The sequence below is a fragment of the Fusarium graminearum genome, chromosome 3 (genome assembly GCF_000240135.3).
Source record: "Fusarium graminearum PH-1 chromosome 3, whole genome shotgun sequence".
Lineage (NCBI taxonomy): Eukaryota > Fungi > Ascomycota > Sordariomycetes > Hypocreales > Nectriaceae > Fusarium > Fusarium graminearum.
The window spans coordinates 4914550-4927937 of NC_026476.1; the positions used below are offsets into that span (position 1 = coordinate 4914550).

Genomic DNA, 13388 nt, shown 5'->3' on the forward strand with positions numbered 1-13388 from the left:
GGTATGAGAAAGACGAAAGGACTTCGAGTATAAATGTAAGAGAAAAAAAAAAGAGTAATACACGATTTATATGAATATGAAAGTTCCCAAGACACGGCTTGGGGTTTCCTGAGAGTTTTCCGTCGTTCCAGGAATCGCATTGAGGGAAAGCGGGTGTCGACTCAAGTGTATGCTTGTTCAAGTAATGGAATAGGGGCAATGGCTGTCCACCAAACTCGTATATGACGACACTACCAGAAACGTTGCTTGGCCTACTGAGCAATGCTTTCTGGGCTCATCATGCCAATGGTGTCGTCCTTGTCGGTTTGACTAGCGTTGCCCTGGCTTTGCATGCTGTCTCGCCGTTCCATGCTAGGAGCCAGAGCGATAATTGCAGGATTGGGTACTGGACCAGTCGTGCTGGTCATGGACTTCTTTTTGCCCGGTGGAGCATTGGTCCCCTTTTCTGGTGATGCGTTCGCGTTTGCTCTGGCCTCAGCAGCAGCAGCGTCCATCTTCTTCTTCTTCTTTGCAAGAGCCAACTGCTCCTTAGGAGAACGCTTCTGAGCGGTAACAATTTTTCCGCTGGCCCCCAAGCGAGGACGAGGCTTCTTTTGCTTCGTAGGCAGGTCTTCGTCCTCCACAAGGGGCTGATCGCCATTAGCGTGCAGCTTAGCCAGGAAGAAGTTCTTAACCAGGCCAACTTGCTCCTGTATGTTCTCCTTGGTAACTGGATCCGAAACTGACAGGGGCTCGAAAAGATCAGTGGCTGCTTCACCAGTTGTCTGCGTCTGCATCTGATGAATATTGCGGACTCGGGTTTGCAGAAGATGCAAGGGCACAGAGATCATATCAAGTCCCATCTCCTTGTCCAGACCCAGAGCCCGGAAACCAAAGAAGTCTTCGCCAAGGTCCTCAGCAAAGTCACCACTGACGAATTGCTCGCTGCCATCCTTGAAAGCTCCAACTCCATCGACTCCAGCGTCTTGGGATAAAGCAGGTCGCAATAGATCTGTGAGATGCAGCTTCATTCTTTCGTGCAGACCGTCCAGCTTGGCACCAAGTCGATCAATGTCGTCCTTGGCGTACAGTTCCAGTGAGCTGATATCAGTTCCGTTCTCGTCCAAAGTGTGCAGGATGACTTCTTCAGGAGTGAATCTGGGCTGGAATCTAGAGCCTTCGGCATTTGTGGGGGCAGCCTTCTTTTCGGATTCGTTGTATACGTTGAAAGTTCGAACCAGCTTTTGGAAATAATCGGCTGCAATACCCGTGAAGGCATCCATGGCCGAGGGCTGAAGCTCTTCGAATCCAGTGTGATATAGTACCTTGGCGATAGATCGTTTGAGAGCGTCTTGGCACGCTTCAGCTGCCATTACAGGGCCATCGTCAGCAATGAAATGAGGCTCAATATCCTGTTCCACAAAAGGATCGGAGTTTGACTTGGGAAACTGGTTTGTATAGACCTAATTGCGTCAGTATATACCCGCTTCAAATTTGATTGCTCTCTTACCTGAGTTTGAACCTGCATTTGCTTGATGACCGAGATTCTGGTCGCAAGCTTCCTAGTCTCTTGAATTTGATGTATGTTCTCGTCCATCTTCTTTGTGAAGCGACCCGGTGGTGCTACAAATGTTCCGGGCGGTACCAATCGAAGGAACTCCTCGTGCTGGTTGATGACCTGCCCTTCATTGTCTTCAATCCATTGGAGCTTGGGGTGAATATCAGGAATGTTGCTCAGGGTGTCGTAATAGTCAGGGATCATCTTGGCGACCTCTTCTTCAATCTCCTCTGCCAAGGTCTCAGCTGGTTTCACTGTTGGGTCATCTGAGGCAACAGTTGCTGGATTCGTTAGAGCGTGGGTGATGATTCCCTCTGCTTCTGCCTCTCGCTGCCGCTTCAGAAACCGGCGCATGCCGGCTTTTGTTCGGACAAGAGCAGAGGCTTCTGTGTTGAATTTATTGTCCTTGAAGAGCTGAAATCGCTCCTTGGCCACCAGTGCTCGATCCTTCTTTGTGGTTTGTTTCCAGACCTTGTACTCTTCATCCTCGAAAGCTTGCTCGGTAGCTTCACCAAACGCCGAGTTGAGTGCCAAACCATTGATGCTAGGCCCATCAATATCCATGGCATCGGCATTGCTTCCGATTCCTGAATGTCCGTTGAGACCCAGTGGTGTAGTAGATCCTCCGATAGGTGGAGTCCCAAAGCCATTGCTTCCATCCACCTCCGAGCCTTCACGAACTTTCCCCAGGAGTCCATTCACTTGCAATATTGGCTTCTGGTCGATTGCCGGCGTGTCCTCTTTTTGGTCGTTCGGCGCCTTCCGCGCTTTGCTTGTGCCCTTTGCGCCAGCTTTGCGACCTCGTGAAGACATTATGGGTTCGTCATCAGAATCTTCGCCACCATCATCTTCTCCCCCATTTTGTTTTCGCCTTTCTTCAGCTTCGACTTCGGCTCGAGAACGGATAGCAAGATCAGGGATGAGCGGAATGAGCTTCTCTGCCTCTTTTCTCATCCCGTTTGCCATACGTCGTAGGGGGTGGTTCATATCGTCATTATACCTGAGGCAGTTGTCCCAGATTAAGTTGAGGTCTACGACGAAATCCGTCTTGGACTTGTAGGTCAGACTCTTCAGCTTCTTTGTCATAGTACCGAGATCCATGGGATTTTGAATCACTGAAAAAGGTTAGTCTGATAGTGATATGATATCGTTCATAGCATCTTACGGTTGTAATAGTTGGGAGCGTCCCTCTTGTTGACTCTTACCAAGAAGGGAGTCGAATATTCGGTATGCGCCTTGAGCTCCGTCAAGACCTTTTCCAAAGCTTCATACAATTCCTCTTGATTCACGTTCTCCTCACTCGCCCATTTGCTCCTATTCTTGCGGACCTCGTTCATCAAAAGCCGTAGCTCAGCGTCGGAGGCGCGGACTTGATCTCGCTTCATGTCAATGCGGGCGATAAGATGTTTCAAGGTCAGGCTGGAAGCACCGAGATTTGCGCTACTCAGGGTCCCCTGATTGGGGACGGTGTTGTGGTTGTTATTCGGGTGATGATTATGGTCCATTTCGGCCTGCAGTTGCTTCTCGGAATCCTCGAGTTGTTGTTGTTCGAGCATAGCGGCGCGGTCATTTTCCAGGGTGTGAAAAATAGTATGGAAACTCCTTCGAGCAGCAGCTTCAGTCGCTGTGCGAGCCTCCTCAAGTTTCTTGATAGAATCTTCACCATCTTTATCTTTGAGCTGCGAGCTGTCTTGATCTTTGGATTTATCACCATGTTTCCCTGGTGATGTCACTGAATGAACAGGCGAGCTCCCTGATTTGGATGGTGAGAGTAAGGTATTAGCAGCGGCGATTTTGGGCGCCGGCTGTGATGGTTCATCATCGTCTTCATCGTCATCATCATCGTAGTCGTCTTCATCGATGGTGCGCTTCGCTTTCTTTAGGGGTGGTTCTTTGATAGGCTCGTGGTCGGTTGTGGGAGGGATAATATTGGCGGGAGGGGGCGGACAACGTCTAAGAGCGGCGATCGCGGGATAATTGTATGAGCCATCTTCGGAAAACAGCAGCGCGACCTTATCCTCAGTCTGGCGATACAAATCCGCGAATAGGGCGCGTCGATTCTCGTCCTCGATATCAGGTTGTGCCTCAGGCATCAGCACACTTGAGTTATCAATGGGAGTCTGAGTACGCGCAGGGACATCATCAAGATGTGTTAGACTTCTATTGCTGTTTGTATGTTGCAAGTGAGGAGGCTGCCAAGCGGGCTGGCCGTTTGTGATGGACATGATGGGTCCAAGGCGATGATAGCGACAACGGGGCGCGAGTCGCCATGCGCAACAAGATGCGCTCGCGTGCGGCGGGACCGAGGGCGATTGGAGAGCTCAAGACCGCATGGGATGAACGGCAAGCATCGACCGAGATGGCAGACAAAAATTGACGAATAACAGATACGCGGAAGGTTGTGTTTTGATGGATCGCAATCTGCAGTTTTGTCGTCTGTTCAAGAGGTGAGGTTGAGGATTTGGGGGGTGCCTTGTAAGGTACCTTTCCCGAAGCGGAGACTTTCCTTGAGTGATCTGGCTGCTGGCGCGCGCTGAGCCGACTCGTGGGGGAATCTCGCGGGGAGATGTTGCGGGTACAGGTACTTTGGCCTAAGAAGGTCAAATTATAGGGGTGTCAGAACAGTGAAGCCACGCTTGGATTTGATTGATAAGGCTAATATTGTTCTTCGATTCTTTGGAAGATGCGTGATCTTCTTTTTTTCTGAGTGATCCTCCTTTAGGTAGATTTTCGACATAGATCCAGGGTTCAGTATATCACTGCCCATGTATTTTATACAAGAGAGCCTGCTTTGGCCCAGGCAAGTTTAATGAGCCAGATAACTTTGTCAGCAGATCACGTGCAGCATAACAAAGGTTGTATGTAGAGGGGGGAACAAAGACCACGAAACCCAATGCATGGAAAGTTTCATGGCAGAGAGAATATTGTATGAATGCATTTAAAACAGTACCTCGAGAGTTTTTCAGAGTGGTCTCGATGGAAACTGTTGTACTATTAGTGGAAGAAACTAGCCAGTACTACATTAGTAAGTTAGATCGTCTTCTGGTTAAAGCAGTTTGCCTGTCTTGGTAGCTGGCAAAAAGACAAGCTACCGATGTACTCATGACACAAGAAGAAGTTGTCGAATGAGATGCAGCAATCAAGGTAGATATACGTGCATTTGTTCCTGTTTTATCCACCGAGTTGTGATGCTATCTACCCATCCACGTACCTACTTGGCCCGTCTACCTGGTACCAAGGTAACAATAAACATTATCTGCAGGTAAGTAAAACACATGCTGGACTCCACTGGCAGATAACCAAGAGCAAACGCCATCTCTCCAGAAGACCCCCCAAGGATAATCTCCAGCCAGTGATACACAAGATCGTTAGGGGATATGAGGGGCACCTGTACGGATACCTGTGCCTGAGTCTGTGCCTGCATCACGCAAGCCTAGAACGGGGGACCCATGAGATCACCAGCGCCAAAAAGAAGGGAATCGGAAGCCAAACTGTCCACGGGCGCCCGGCTGTCTGGGGTTTGGGGCTGCATGAGCGAGTGCCCACGTTGTCCTCCAATTCCATTGGCAATCAAATCGTAGCCCCCTGTCATCTTGGTGCTTGCACCGCCACTTTCGCAGACAGGTCAAGCCACAAATACCATCGTCGTCACTTTGGAGGAGCTCCGCGGTTTCATTTTCTCTACCTGCTTCAGCTCTAAAACTCCCAGCCTCATTCATCACCTTACACGTATAGCTCAAGACCTGTCCTATCACCGCAAGTTTCAGAATAACCTTGGAAGTGACATTGAACAAGCGTTGCAATTTGTGGGATACCTCTGATTCCTAAAAGAACGCACCTGGTCTTTGCTCCACAGCTACTCTTCATCATGAGAATACGACTCCCAGTTGCAGGTACGTCATTGCGTTGAGTCTGTCTCGATTGAGTGCCTGGAGTGGGTTTGCTCGACTCCATGATCGACACACATTACCATACCTATCACGAGAGTGATATTGACTACTCTCCTAGGCGCCTTCCTGGTCTTGCTGCTCATCGCTGCCTACGCTGGCCTAACTTCGATACAGCTTGGTCAATATGTCAATGATAAAGTGCTCCACTTCATTACGTTTTTCATACTCACCGTCGTGTTCTACTGGATTGTCGATACCAACAGACGGCGAGTCATGAATATGACCTTGGTAGCCTGCACAATCGTTCTTGGTGTTGGTTCCGAATTCGTTCAGAGCTTTCTCGACAATGGCCGGGAATTTGATTTGTACGACATCGTTGCGAATCTGATGGGAAGCTTGCTCGGTGTTGGTCTATGCTCATGGTACCACAAGCGTATGCTTGAGCGCAAACGGCGTAGACGGTACAGTGCCGTTCCTGGTGAGGATCAGGGCGACGTCGAGCTTGGCGAAGGCCACGAATCTGGTGTGGTGGAAGTGGCGAGTCGATCTCGTACTCTAGAAGAAGAGGTTGATAACTGGGACGAGAATCAGATCGACGATGATTGGGATGAGGAAGAAGCCCATGATGTTCCAGCCAACACACATACGCTGGACGACAGTGCCGATATCGGGGATTTGGCAGACAGTAAGAAACGAATGGACTAAGGTGACCCTGGGGCCGGGTCCTACAGGTATGACTTATGACTGGATGGTTCTATATGATTTTATGTTCAACCCGATACATGCCCTTCCTACGACCTTGATGGAAAGTGACGGTATCAGCAGCTTTCAGGGACAGTTGAAAATGGTATCAATTCAAGAACTACCTCAGCAAACTTGTCCTATCCCAATTATAGTCTCCATGATATCAAGCAAGCCACATATACTCGAACCCCTCGTGGCCAAAATCTCTACTAAAAGATGCGGGTCTCTTCAGTTTTGCGGCGCTTCCATGAAACGTTTCGGCCCGCAACTATCATCATTCATTCGGAAACATCGTCGCGCCAAAGCCTCGGCGAACTTTGGTTGCCTTCTTCCTGCATGGGTTCGTTTCATTGTGTGCTTGGACTAGCCCAATCTGCCACCCCGAGCAACTGGGTATCAAAAGATGAGTGAGGGCCAGGGTCCGGCATCAAAAACGAGGGTGACGACGGAGGCGGAGTTAAAAAAGAATGCCCTCAGCCAACAGTACTTGGATCAGACATTGTCGGAGATATGCCACCTGCTTGATAAAGTCTGAAGAAGCTAGATAACGCCCATCCATGCAATAGGAATATAGCTCGCCACCATCTCCTGGTATATTCGGGGGAGCAGAGAAAAGTTCCTCTAGCCCAGGAAATGAGAGTAATACCGAGGGCTTCCCTTCTACAAGATCAGGAACGGAATTTGCCATAAGCTCTCGATATGTCAGAGTAGGAGGAGACAGCGGGGTTTCCCCTTCGGGAGAAGACGAGGAAGAAGTAGGACGACCATCACCGATTGCCCCGTAGGAGTGATAGCATCGAACATATTTCGTAGGACCAAACGCGAGAGCAGTCTTGAGAACCCGGACCCATGTGTATTGTTGAGCTTTGCTGCAGTGTATGGGGTAATTAGGGATGAGGCCGAACATCAAGGGTCTGGTCACGTCCTTCACCAGCCAGTGCAAGTGACCAGGAAATTGCTCAAAGACCTCCTCCCATTCCCTGGCTGATTTGTTGTCGTATTGTTGGAGGTAGATGCCCTCTGCCACCTGAGAGGCCGAGGGGCTCTGTTGTTGCACGTGTACACGCATTGTGTTGATCTGAACAGTATATAGCAAGAATAGTGACATGACCAATCGGGCTTGTTTTCATATATTCTCTCTTTGTTTTTAAAAATGCTTCTTTTAGCCTTTATCCCAAACTCAATCCTTCTCATCTACTCGTAAGTTTAATCACACCTGAGTTTGGCCCATCTACGTAAGTCAAAAACTCCATTTACGACGATAGTGTTATCATAGGGCTTGCACAAAGACTTTTGTCCCAAAGCTCGGCCTAATGAATATTTGTTTCACGAGGAGTTATTGTTGTCTTTCAAGTTGTGACACAAGAATTGTTTAGTAGGTACTCTACTTGCGAAATACATTATATCTGTCTCATAGGAGTCGAATACCTATCATATAAAATTCTGCAACTATTTACTCTTAAATATATTTGCCTATATGGCTTCTTTAAGTGATATATCGTTCGATCCGTACTCATAATAGGTACTTTTTGGTGGTCGCATATGAATTCCAAAGCCTAACACTGACTTTTGTCTTTCACTTGCAGTTCTGAGTCATGATAGGCAAGGCTCAAAGAAGCAAACTTGTTGTCGCAATGCTCATGATACAATCTTGGAAAACTTTCAAAGAACTCGTTGGTCGTTGTGCCAGTTGTTGTTGTACATTAAGGTGAATGCCCCACCTTCACCGCTCACCGAAGCCAGGTGAGGAGGGATGCGAGACCCCACTGACGAAATGCCACCCAGTCGCAAAACCCGACCAGGCCTAGCAGCTTCAAGACAGTAGGTACCTCATCTTGTTCTTGAAAGCTAAACACCGACAAGATGGCGTCAAAAGGAAAGGAAGCAGCGACGAGGTAAGCTCAAGGAACAATCAACTCACCTCCCGATACAATAAAATAAGCAGAAACTGACACCAAACAGTAAAGATGCTACGCCTACCAATCCGCGGGGCATCCCCTATGCCCCGTTCGTGGATAAGGTCGAGGACTATGTCACCACCCGAGACGATGTCGAGCCCACCCTGCGCAGCTTCCAAGAAATGATATCGTGAGTGACCAACCGATCTCGGAGGCAAAATAAGCCCTGGCAAGCTTGCTCTATGCAGCTCGAGGTATAGGATTGGTGCTGACCGAGCATGGCGGGGTAGGAAATACCAATTCATGGAGATGAACTTGCAGAAGCGAATGGGCGGCCTCAAGGAAAAGATTCCAGATATTCAAAAGACCCTCGACTCGGTCAAGTTTCTCAAGCTTAGAAAGGTACGCACATGCGGCGCCCGTGAAAGCATACCGATACTGATTCGAGGCATAGGATGACGATGAAGCAATAGAAACAACATTCGAACTTAACGATACTCTATACTCAAAGGCGAAGATACCTGCGACTGAAGAAGTCTATATTTGGCTAGGAGTAAAACAACCGGTCTCTCAACTTTCTAGCATGGAGCTAACCCTTCGTTTTAGGCCAATGTGATGCTCTCATACCCCATAGACGAGGCAGAAACACTATTGAGTTCAAAGCTCTCGACAGCAAAGACAAGCTTGTCAAACTGCGAAGAGGACCTCGATTTCCTCCGCGAGCAGATCACAGTACGTCTTCAGAGATCCAGACACTATTTTGAACTATCACTAACCATGCAAAGACCATGGAGGTCGCCGTGGCTCGAGTTTACAACTGGGAGGTGGTACAGAAGCGAAAGGACAAGGCGGTCGAAGAGGAAGAGAACAAAAAGGTCAAGTCACAAGGTGACTAATTCCTAAGTTGTGTAAAATGGTATCCTACTTATGTGTCTATGTAACGACGAAATATATAAAAAGTAGGAGAAAAAATGGGAAAAGCACAATGCCTTTTGACAGAACCGTAATGTTTGGATGAAGATGTACCTGTCTACCCTTGAAGCTCGAAACAGCTGGGTTTTACAACTATGATTGATAATGGAAAAGTGTAACTTAATTGAGGGTCAAGAAGAAAGAAATCACATCGTTTTTAATTGCTACATTTTGCAATGTCATCAAATTATCTCCATGTTAGCAGGTTAGTAGCAGGTTAGTAGTCATGACTGGAGAAACCAACCCCGGATTGACTGGACACACCAATTAAAACCAAGCCCGATAATACGATAAACTCGATTGGTGCATGCAAAATACTTGGTGGGTAGTAACCAGTTCTAACGTTACTGCGAACTATTTCCTGCCATCATTTGTTTCTTTACGAATATTTTCCTATTAAGCCATTGCGCTAGCCTAGTAGACATGAGGGAGAGATGCTGAGAAGTGCAACCCGGGAGCTGAGGCGAGGATGGCAGGTCTCGCAGCATGTGGTGACCCAAGCCAGGGTAAGTTTTTGGCGACAATCACAGGATCCTGGAGCTCACAACTGCGTTTTCTTTCTAGACTACTCACTACCCGATTTCCCTTCACTCTCGTCGGTCATCTTCCACATTCGATAGCATTGAATCCGCGATACTCGAGAACCGCCACGATCACAATGACTTACCATCCAAGGCCGAGCTCAGGGCCGAGCTTAGAAAACAGCTAAAACGAGACCGGGATTGTGGAAATACTACTGGTCAAGAAGCCGATGAAATTGAAGCCGCGATGCTGCAGCGCCGCGCGGAAGTCCACCGAGCATCACTGAATTCTGAATCCAGGCGGAATTTGGTCAACGAACGACAGGACAAAAGCGCAGAGCACCTAGGATTCCTGCCGAACAATCTGCGCACCCGAATCGAGCGAAAATTAAAGATGCAAAAAGGATGGGTGGACCAAAGTCCTGCTACTTTACTTCGCAGATATCTTGCTACAGATGATCAGGAACCAGGTCTACAGAAAAGCATCGCCATTATTCGAAGTATGCGACTCCCCATCGTCGTAATGCAGATGTATATTCGAAGGCAAGTGGTAGCCGATCCAATAGGCATGAAGGAAGTTGCCGAGGCCCTACCCTCAGAAGAGCAATGGCAGCGCTTGATGGGCATAATGGAGTACAATGGACATACGCAAGAAAGCCTGAGCCAATACGTCGACATCCTTTTTGCCAAGACTGATGAAGAGCGATGCCACTTATTTATGGCAGACTCAAATGCGAAGCCTGTTTTCATCTTTGGCTATCTGCTAAGGCTGGGATCAGGCATCAGTCAGGTCTCATCACTGGACGGTTTATTAGCATACTTCAAGAGGAGACTGAAAACCACAGCGGAAAAGAAGCGAGTTGCGAGCGTGAGATCGTATACTGAGAGACGTGCGCGGAATCAAATGCAAGGATTCTCGACCCAGGACGCCATGGAGAACATGGGAAGGCTTGCTTTCCACTGTCGTCGTATAGAGCCGAGACGCTTGATTGCTCTTGCTGAGATAATCGCAGACTTTATTGTAGATCTTGGGGCCAATTCCCATAGTTCCTCAGGATTGTTCACGACTGATGAAATTTCGGCAGAAGCATACCATGCGCAGTGCAAATTCTTCAACGCTGCACTCAGTACCATCGCTTCTCGGATGGGATCTGGGGCAGAGCACAAGTCAATACCCTATGCGTACATCTGGGCGGCCCAGCGTGTGCTTCTAGCGATGTCTGATAGCCTCCCACAACCCTTGGCAGTGGACAGAAGTGGGTTTCAAGCTATAAGAGCTGTTCTAGCTGGGATGCCTAAAAACAGAGACGAAATGCATGCCGCGTCCCGACACTCAAAGTCGTGGCCTCCATATCTTACACCAGCAGATGGCATTGATGAGGCCATGGATGCTGAGGAAAGTTGGTCCCGTGTCGTCCGGGCAGGGATGATGATGCAAGAAGCAGGCTTCCCTAAAGCGGAGGTTGACGAAGTCATCGACATTTTAAATGGCTTGGCTCCTGATGGTAGCCCTACTATTCAACAGCGAATACAGATCCACACAGATCGGAAGATGTCAGCTTGGGCAGCATCTATCAGGGCGACGCGGAATTCTCATGAAGCATGGCAGCGGTTCAGAAACCCTCCGGAATCTGGTATGAAACCTGGAACACTTGAATATGCAGCTATGTTTCAAAGGTTATACGCCAGAGAAGCCGACCCTCAACCAGGCACGTTTCCTGGAGACAATCAGCTGAACTATCCGATGGACGAAGAGACAAACTTAACAGAGTTGGAAAAGCTGCGGTTACAGCCTCCGACACCAGGAGAACTATACAGGATGATGAGAGAAGCAGGTATCCGGCCGGACGAACAGTGCCTGCGCATACTGGTGTCCAATGCTGAGAACATTGCGGAGGCCCATCGATATTTAGAGGATGGCAGCACTGCTCGAAAGAACTATGCTGAATTGACAACGGCCTTTCCTTCAACCAAGTCGTTGAAGAGAACTCCCTTACCGCTGTTCTCAGCATATATGGAATGCCTGTCTAAGATCCCTAATCTTGGTGGCAGGAATCTGCTACGTGCCGTTCGCCTCGCCGAGCGTCGCCTCAGCGGCAAGAATGCCAATTGGTCATCCTTTGTATGGGCGCCTATCTTAAAACACCTTGGGCAACACCATGGCCGCTTACGACTCACCCTCGAAGCACAGCTCCGCCTGTTGCTATATGTTATAGACCACATTGATGCTGAGAAGTCTATGAACCTAGCTATTTTTGACCAACTTGCCAAAACCGTACGAAAGATCTTTCGACGAGAGGTGGAGACGCTGGCAGTGACTCTACCGACGGGCAATGCGGACAAGAACGCATTCGCGCATCATTACGAAATACAAGCCACAGATGCTGGCAAGAACAGCAAGCACGCAAAGAACGCACAAGAACTGACGGCATTGTCAATGTTTCAAATCATCGGCGAACGGATGAAGGGTCTGTTCTATTCTGTGGTTGTGAAAGAGAGACAAAGATCTCGCCCTGAAGATAGCCTCCACGTGTCACATGTGGACATGATGCGAGCGCGGAGAGATCCGGTCGTGCCTTTTGTCGCCCACAACCTGATGCTGTCGCTAGCATTTGCAGGACAGATCAGGGCGATGCCGGATTTGATGAAATGGTTGATTCAGGAGTGGAGCTCGCCAGCTCTGCAAGAAGAGATACAGAACATGGGGGAGCTACCACAGGACCTGGACATGATTGAAACGCTGTGTGCCTTCCGAGCGTTTGCGGAACCCTTGGTCAGACCTCGAAAGGTCGAGCAAGTCATGCATGGTGTAATGGATAATGCAGTATGGGAGTGGCCGGATGACTCAGTGGTGGAGAAGTACATTGAAAGTCACGGTAACGGTGTCAAGGAGTTGAGGAGTGTTGTGATGTGGGCCCGCGATAGATTTCTCTATCACAGGAACAACAGGATCACTGATGTCAACGATCTCAACCTGGATTGGACAAGAACGCAACAAAAGAACTTGAGAGAACAGCTTGATGCGGTTAATGAGTTAAGAAGAAAGGTATTTGCCACGGACTATGACGAATGGATAGAGGAGAAAGAGGACGAAGCAAATGAAGAGGCCGACCTGACGGAGTGGGAAGAGACAGAGGCAGAGGAAAGGGAAGAGAAAACAGCCAGAGACCGGGCGGTGTAGTAGATTGGACGCAAGGGTTTGACTCATGGATTGTTGTTGAAGGTTCTGATGTATTTTGAGCATAGAAAAAGCATGACTGGCAGCATTTAGACGCGGCGGCGCTTAGTGTATACCCTTGTATAGATATTTGTACTACACAAATAAGGCGTTTGGTAGTTGAAACGATAGTAGAACAAAGAGTAATGCAAATTTAAGAAAAAGGGATCTATCTCTTTTGTAGGTAGTTTGGAGCTAAGATCTAAGCCACGGTCTATGGATGCGGTCAGGCGGCTATCGTCAAATGATGTTGAGATCCAAGACGACGGGTTTGGAGGGAGTCTATTCTTAACTAGCCAGTCAAGGAACAAGAGTCAAAAGGGAAATGAAAAGGGCTGATCTGGTCTAGAACTCAGAGACGATAGATGGGTCGACTAGATCCGAATACGGCATGATCTGGATCATGATCATGACCTTGTCAATCTCCCGTTGTCAAGCCAAGGCAAAGCAGGGCCAGAAATGAGGGCATCACGAACCCCCTGTAAAGCACTAAAAGAGTGCACTACTTGCACCGTAAGGCCGCAGGTCGGTTCAGTGGAGAGACGACGACTGGCAGCTGAACCCAGTAAGGCCGGGCCGTGGTGGAGTTAGTGAGCCAATGGGAACAAG

At 48.6% G+C, this 13388-nt stretch overlaps 5 protein-coding genes across 5 annotated transcripts; 3 read left to right on the forward strand and 2 right to left on the reverse strand.

Annotated features, from left to right (window-relative positions):
* Window positions 1-251: 251 nt before the first annotated feature.
* On the reverse strand, window positions 252-3762 carry FGSG_06291 (uncharacterized protein; the record flags this gene model as incomplete). Its single annotated transcript, XM_011326641.1, has 3 exons — window positions 252-1442; window positions 1490-2652; window positions 2703-3762. 3 exons carry the CDS (start codon window positions 3760-3762, stop codon window positions 252-254), a joined length of 3414 nt encoding a protein of 1137 aa, XP_011324943.1.
* Window positions 3763-5405: 1643 nt separating this feature from the next.
* FGSG_06292 (uncharacterized protein) lies at window positions 5406-6132 on the forward strand (the record flags this gene model as incomplete). The annotated part of the gene is made up of 2 exons (XM_011326642.1): window positions 5406-5430; window positions 5546-6132. The coding sequence occupies 2 exons, from the start codon at window positions 5406-5408 to the stop codon at window positions 6130-6132; spliced, it is 612 nt and encodes a 203-aa protein (XP_011324944.1).
* A 496-nt stretch (window positions 6133-6628) lies between these two features.
* FGSG_06293 (uncharacterized protein) lies at window positions 6629-7240 on the reverse strand (the record flags this gene model as incomplete). The annotated part of the gene is made up of 1 exon (XM_011326643.1): window positions 6629-7240. One exon carries the CDS (start codon window positions 7238-7240, stop codon window positions 6629-6631), a length of 612 nt encoding a protein of 203 aa, XP_011324945.1.
* A 794-nt stretch (window positions 7241-8034) lies between these two features.
* On the forward strand, window positions 8035-8965 carry FGSG_06294 (uncharacterized protein; the record flags this gene model as incomplete). The annotated part of the gene is made up of 6 exons (XM_011326644.1): window positions 8035-8066; window positions 8134-8259; window positions 8360-8471; window positions 8524-8622; window positions 8676-8801; window positions 8855-8965. 6 exons carry the CDS (start codon window positions 8035-8037, stop codon window positions 8963-8965), a joined length of 606 nt encoding a protein of 201 aa, XP_011324946.1.
* Window positions 8966-12374: 3409 nt separating this feature from the next.
* Window positions 12375-12743, forward strand: FGSG_06295 (uncharacterized protein; the record flags this gene model as incomplete). Its single annotated transcript, XM_011326645.1, has 1 exon — window positions 12375-12743. The coding sequence occupies one exon, from the start codon at window positions 12375-12377 to the stop codon at window positions 12741-12743; it is 369 nt and encodes a 122-aa protein (XP_011324947.1).
* Window positions 12744-13388: the final 645 nt, after the last annotated feature.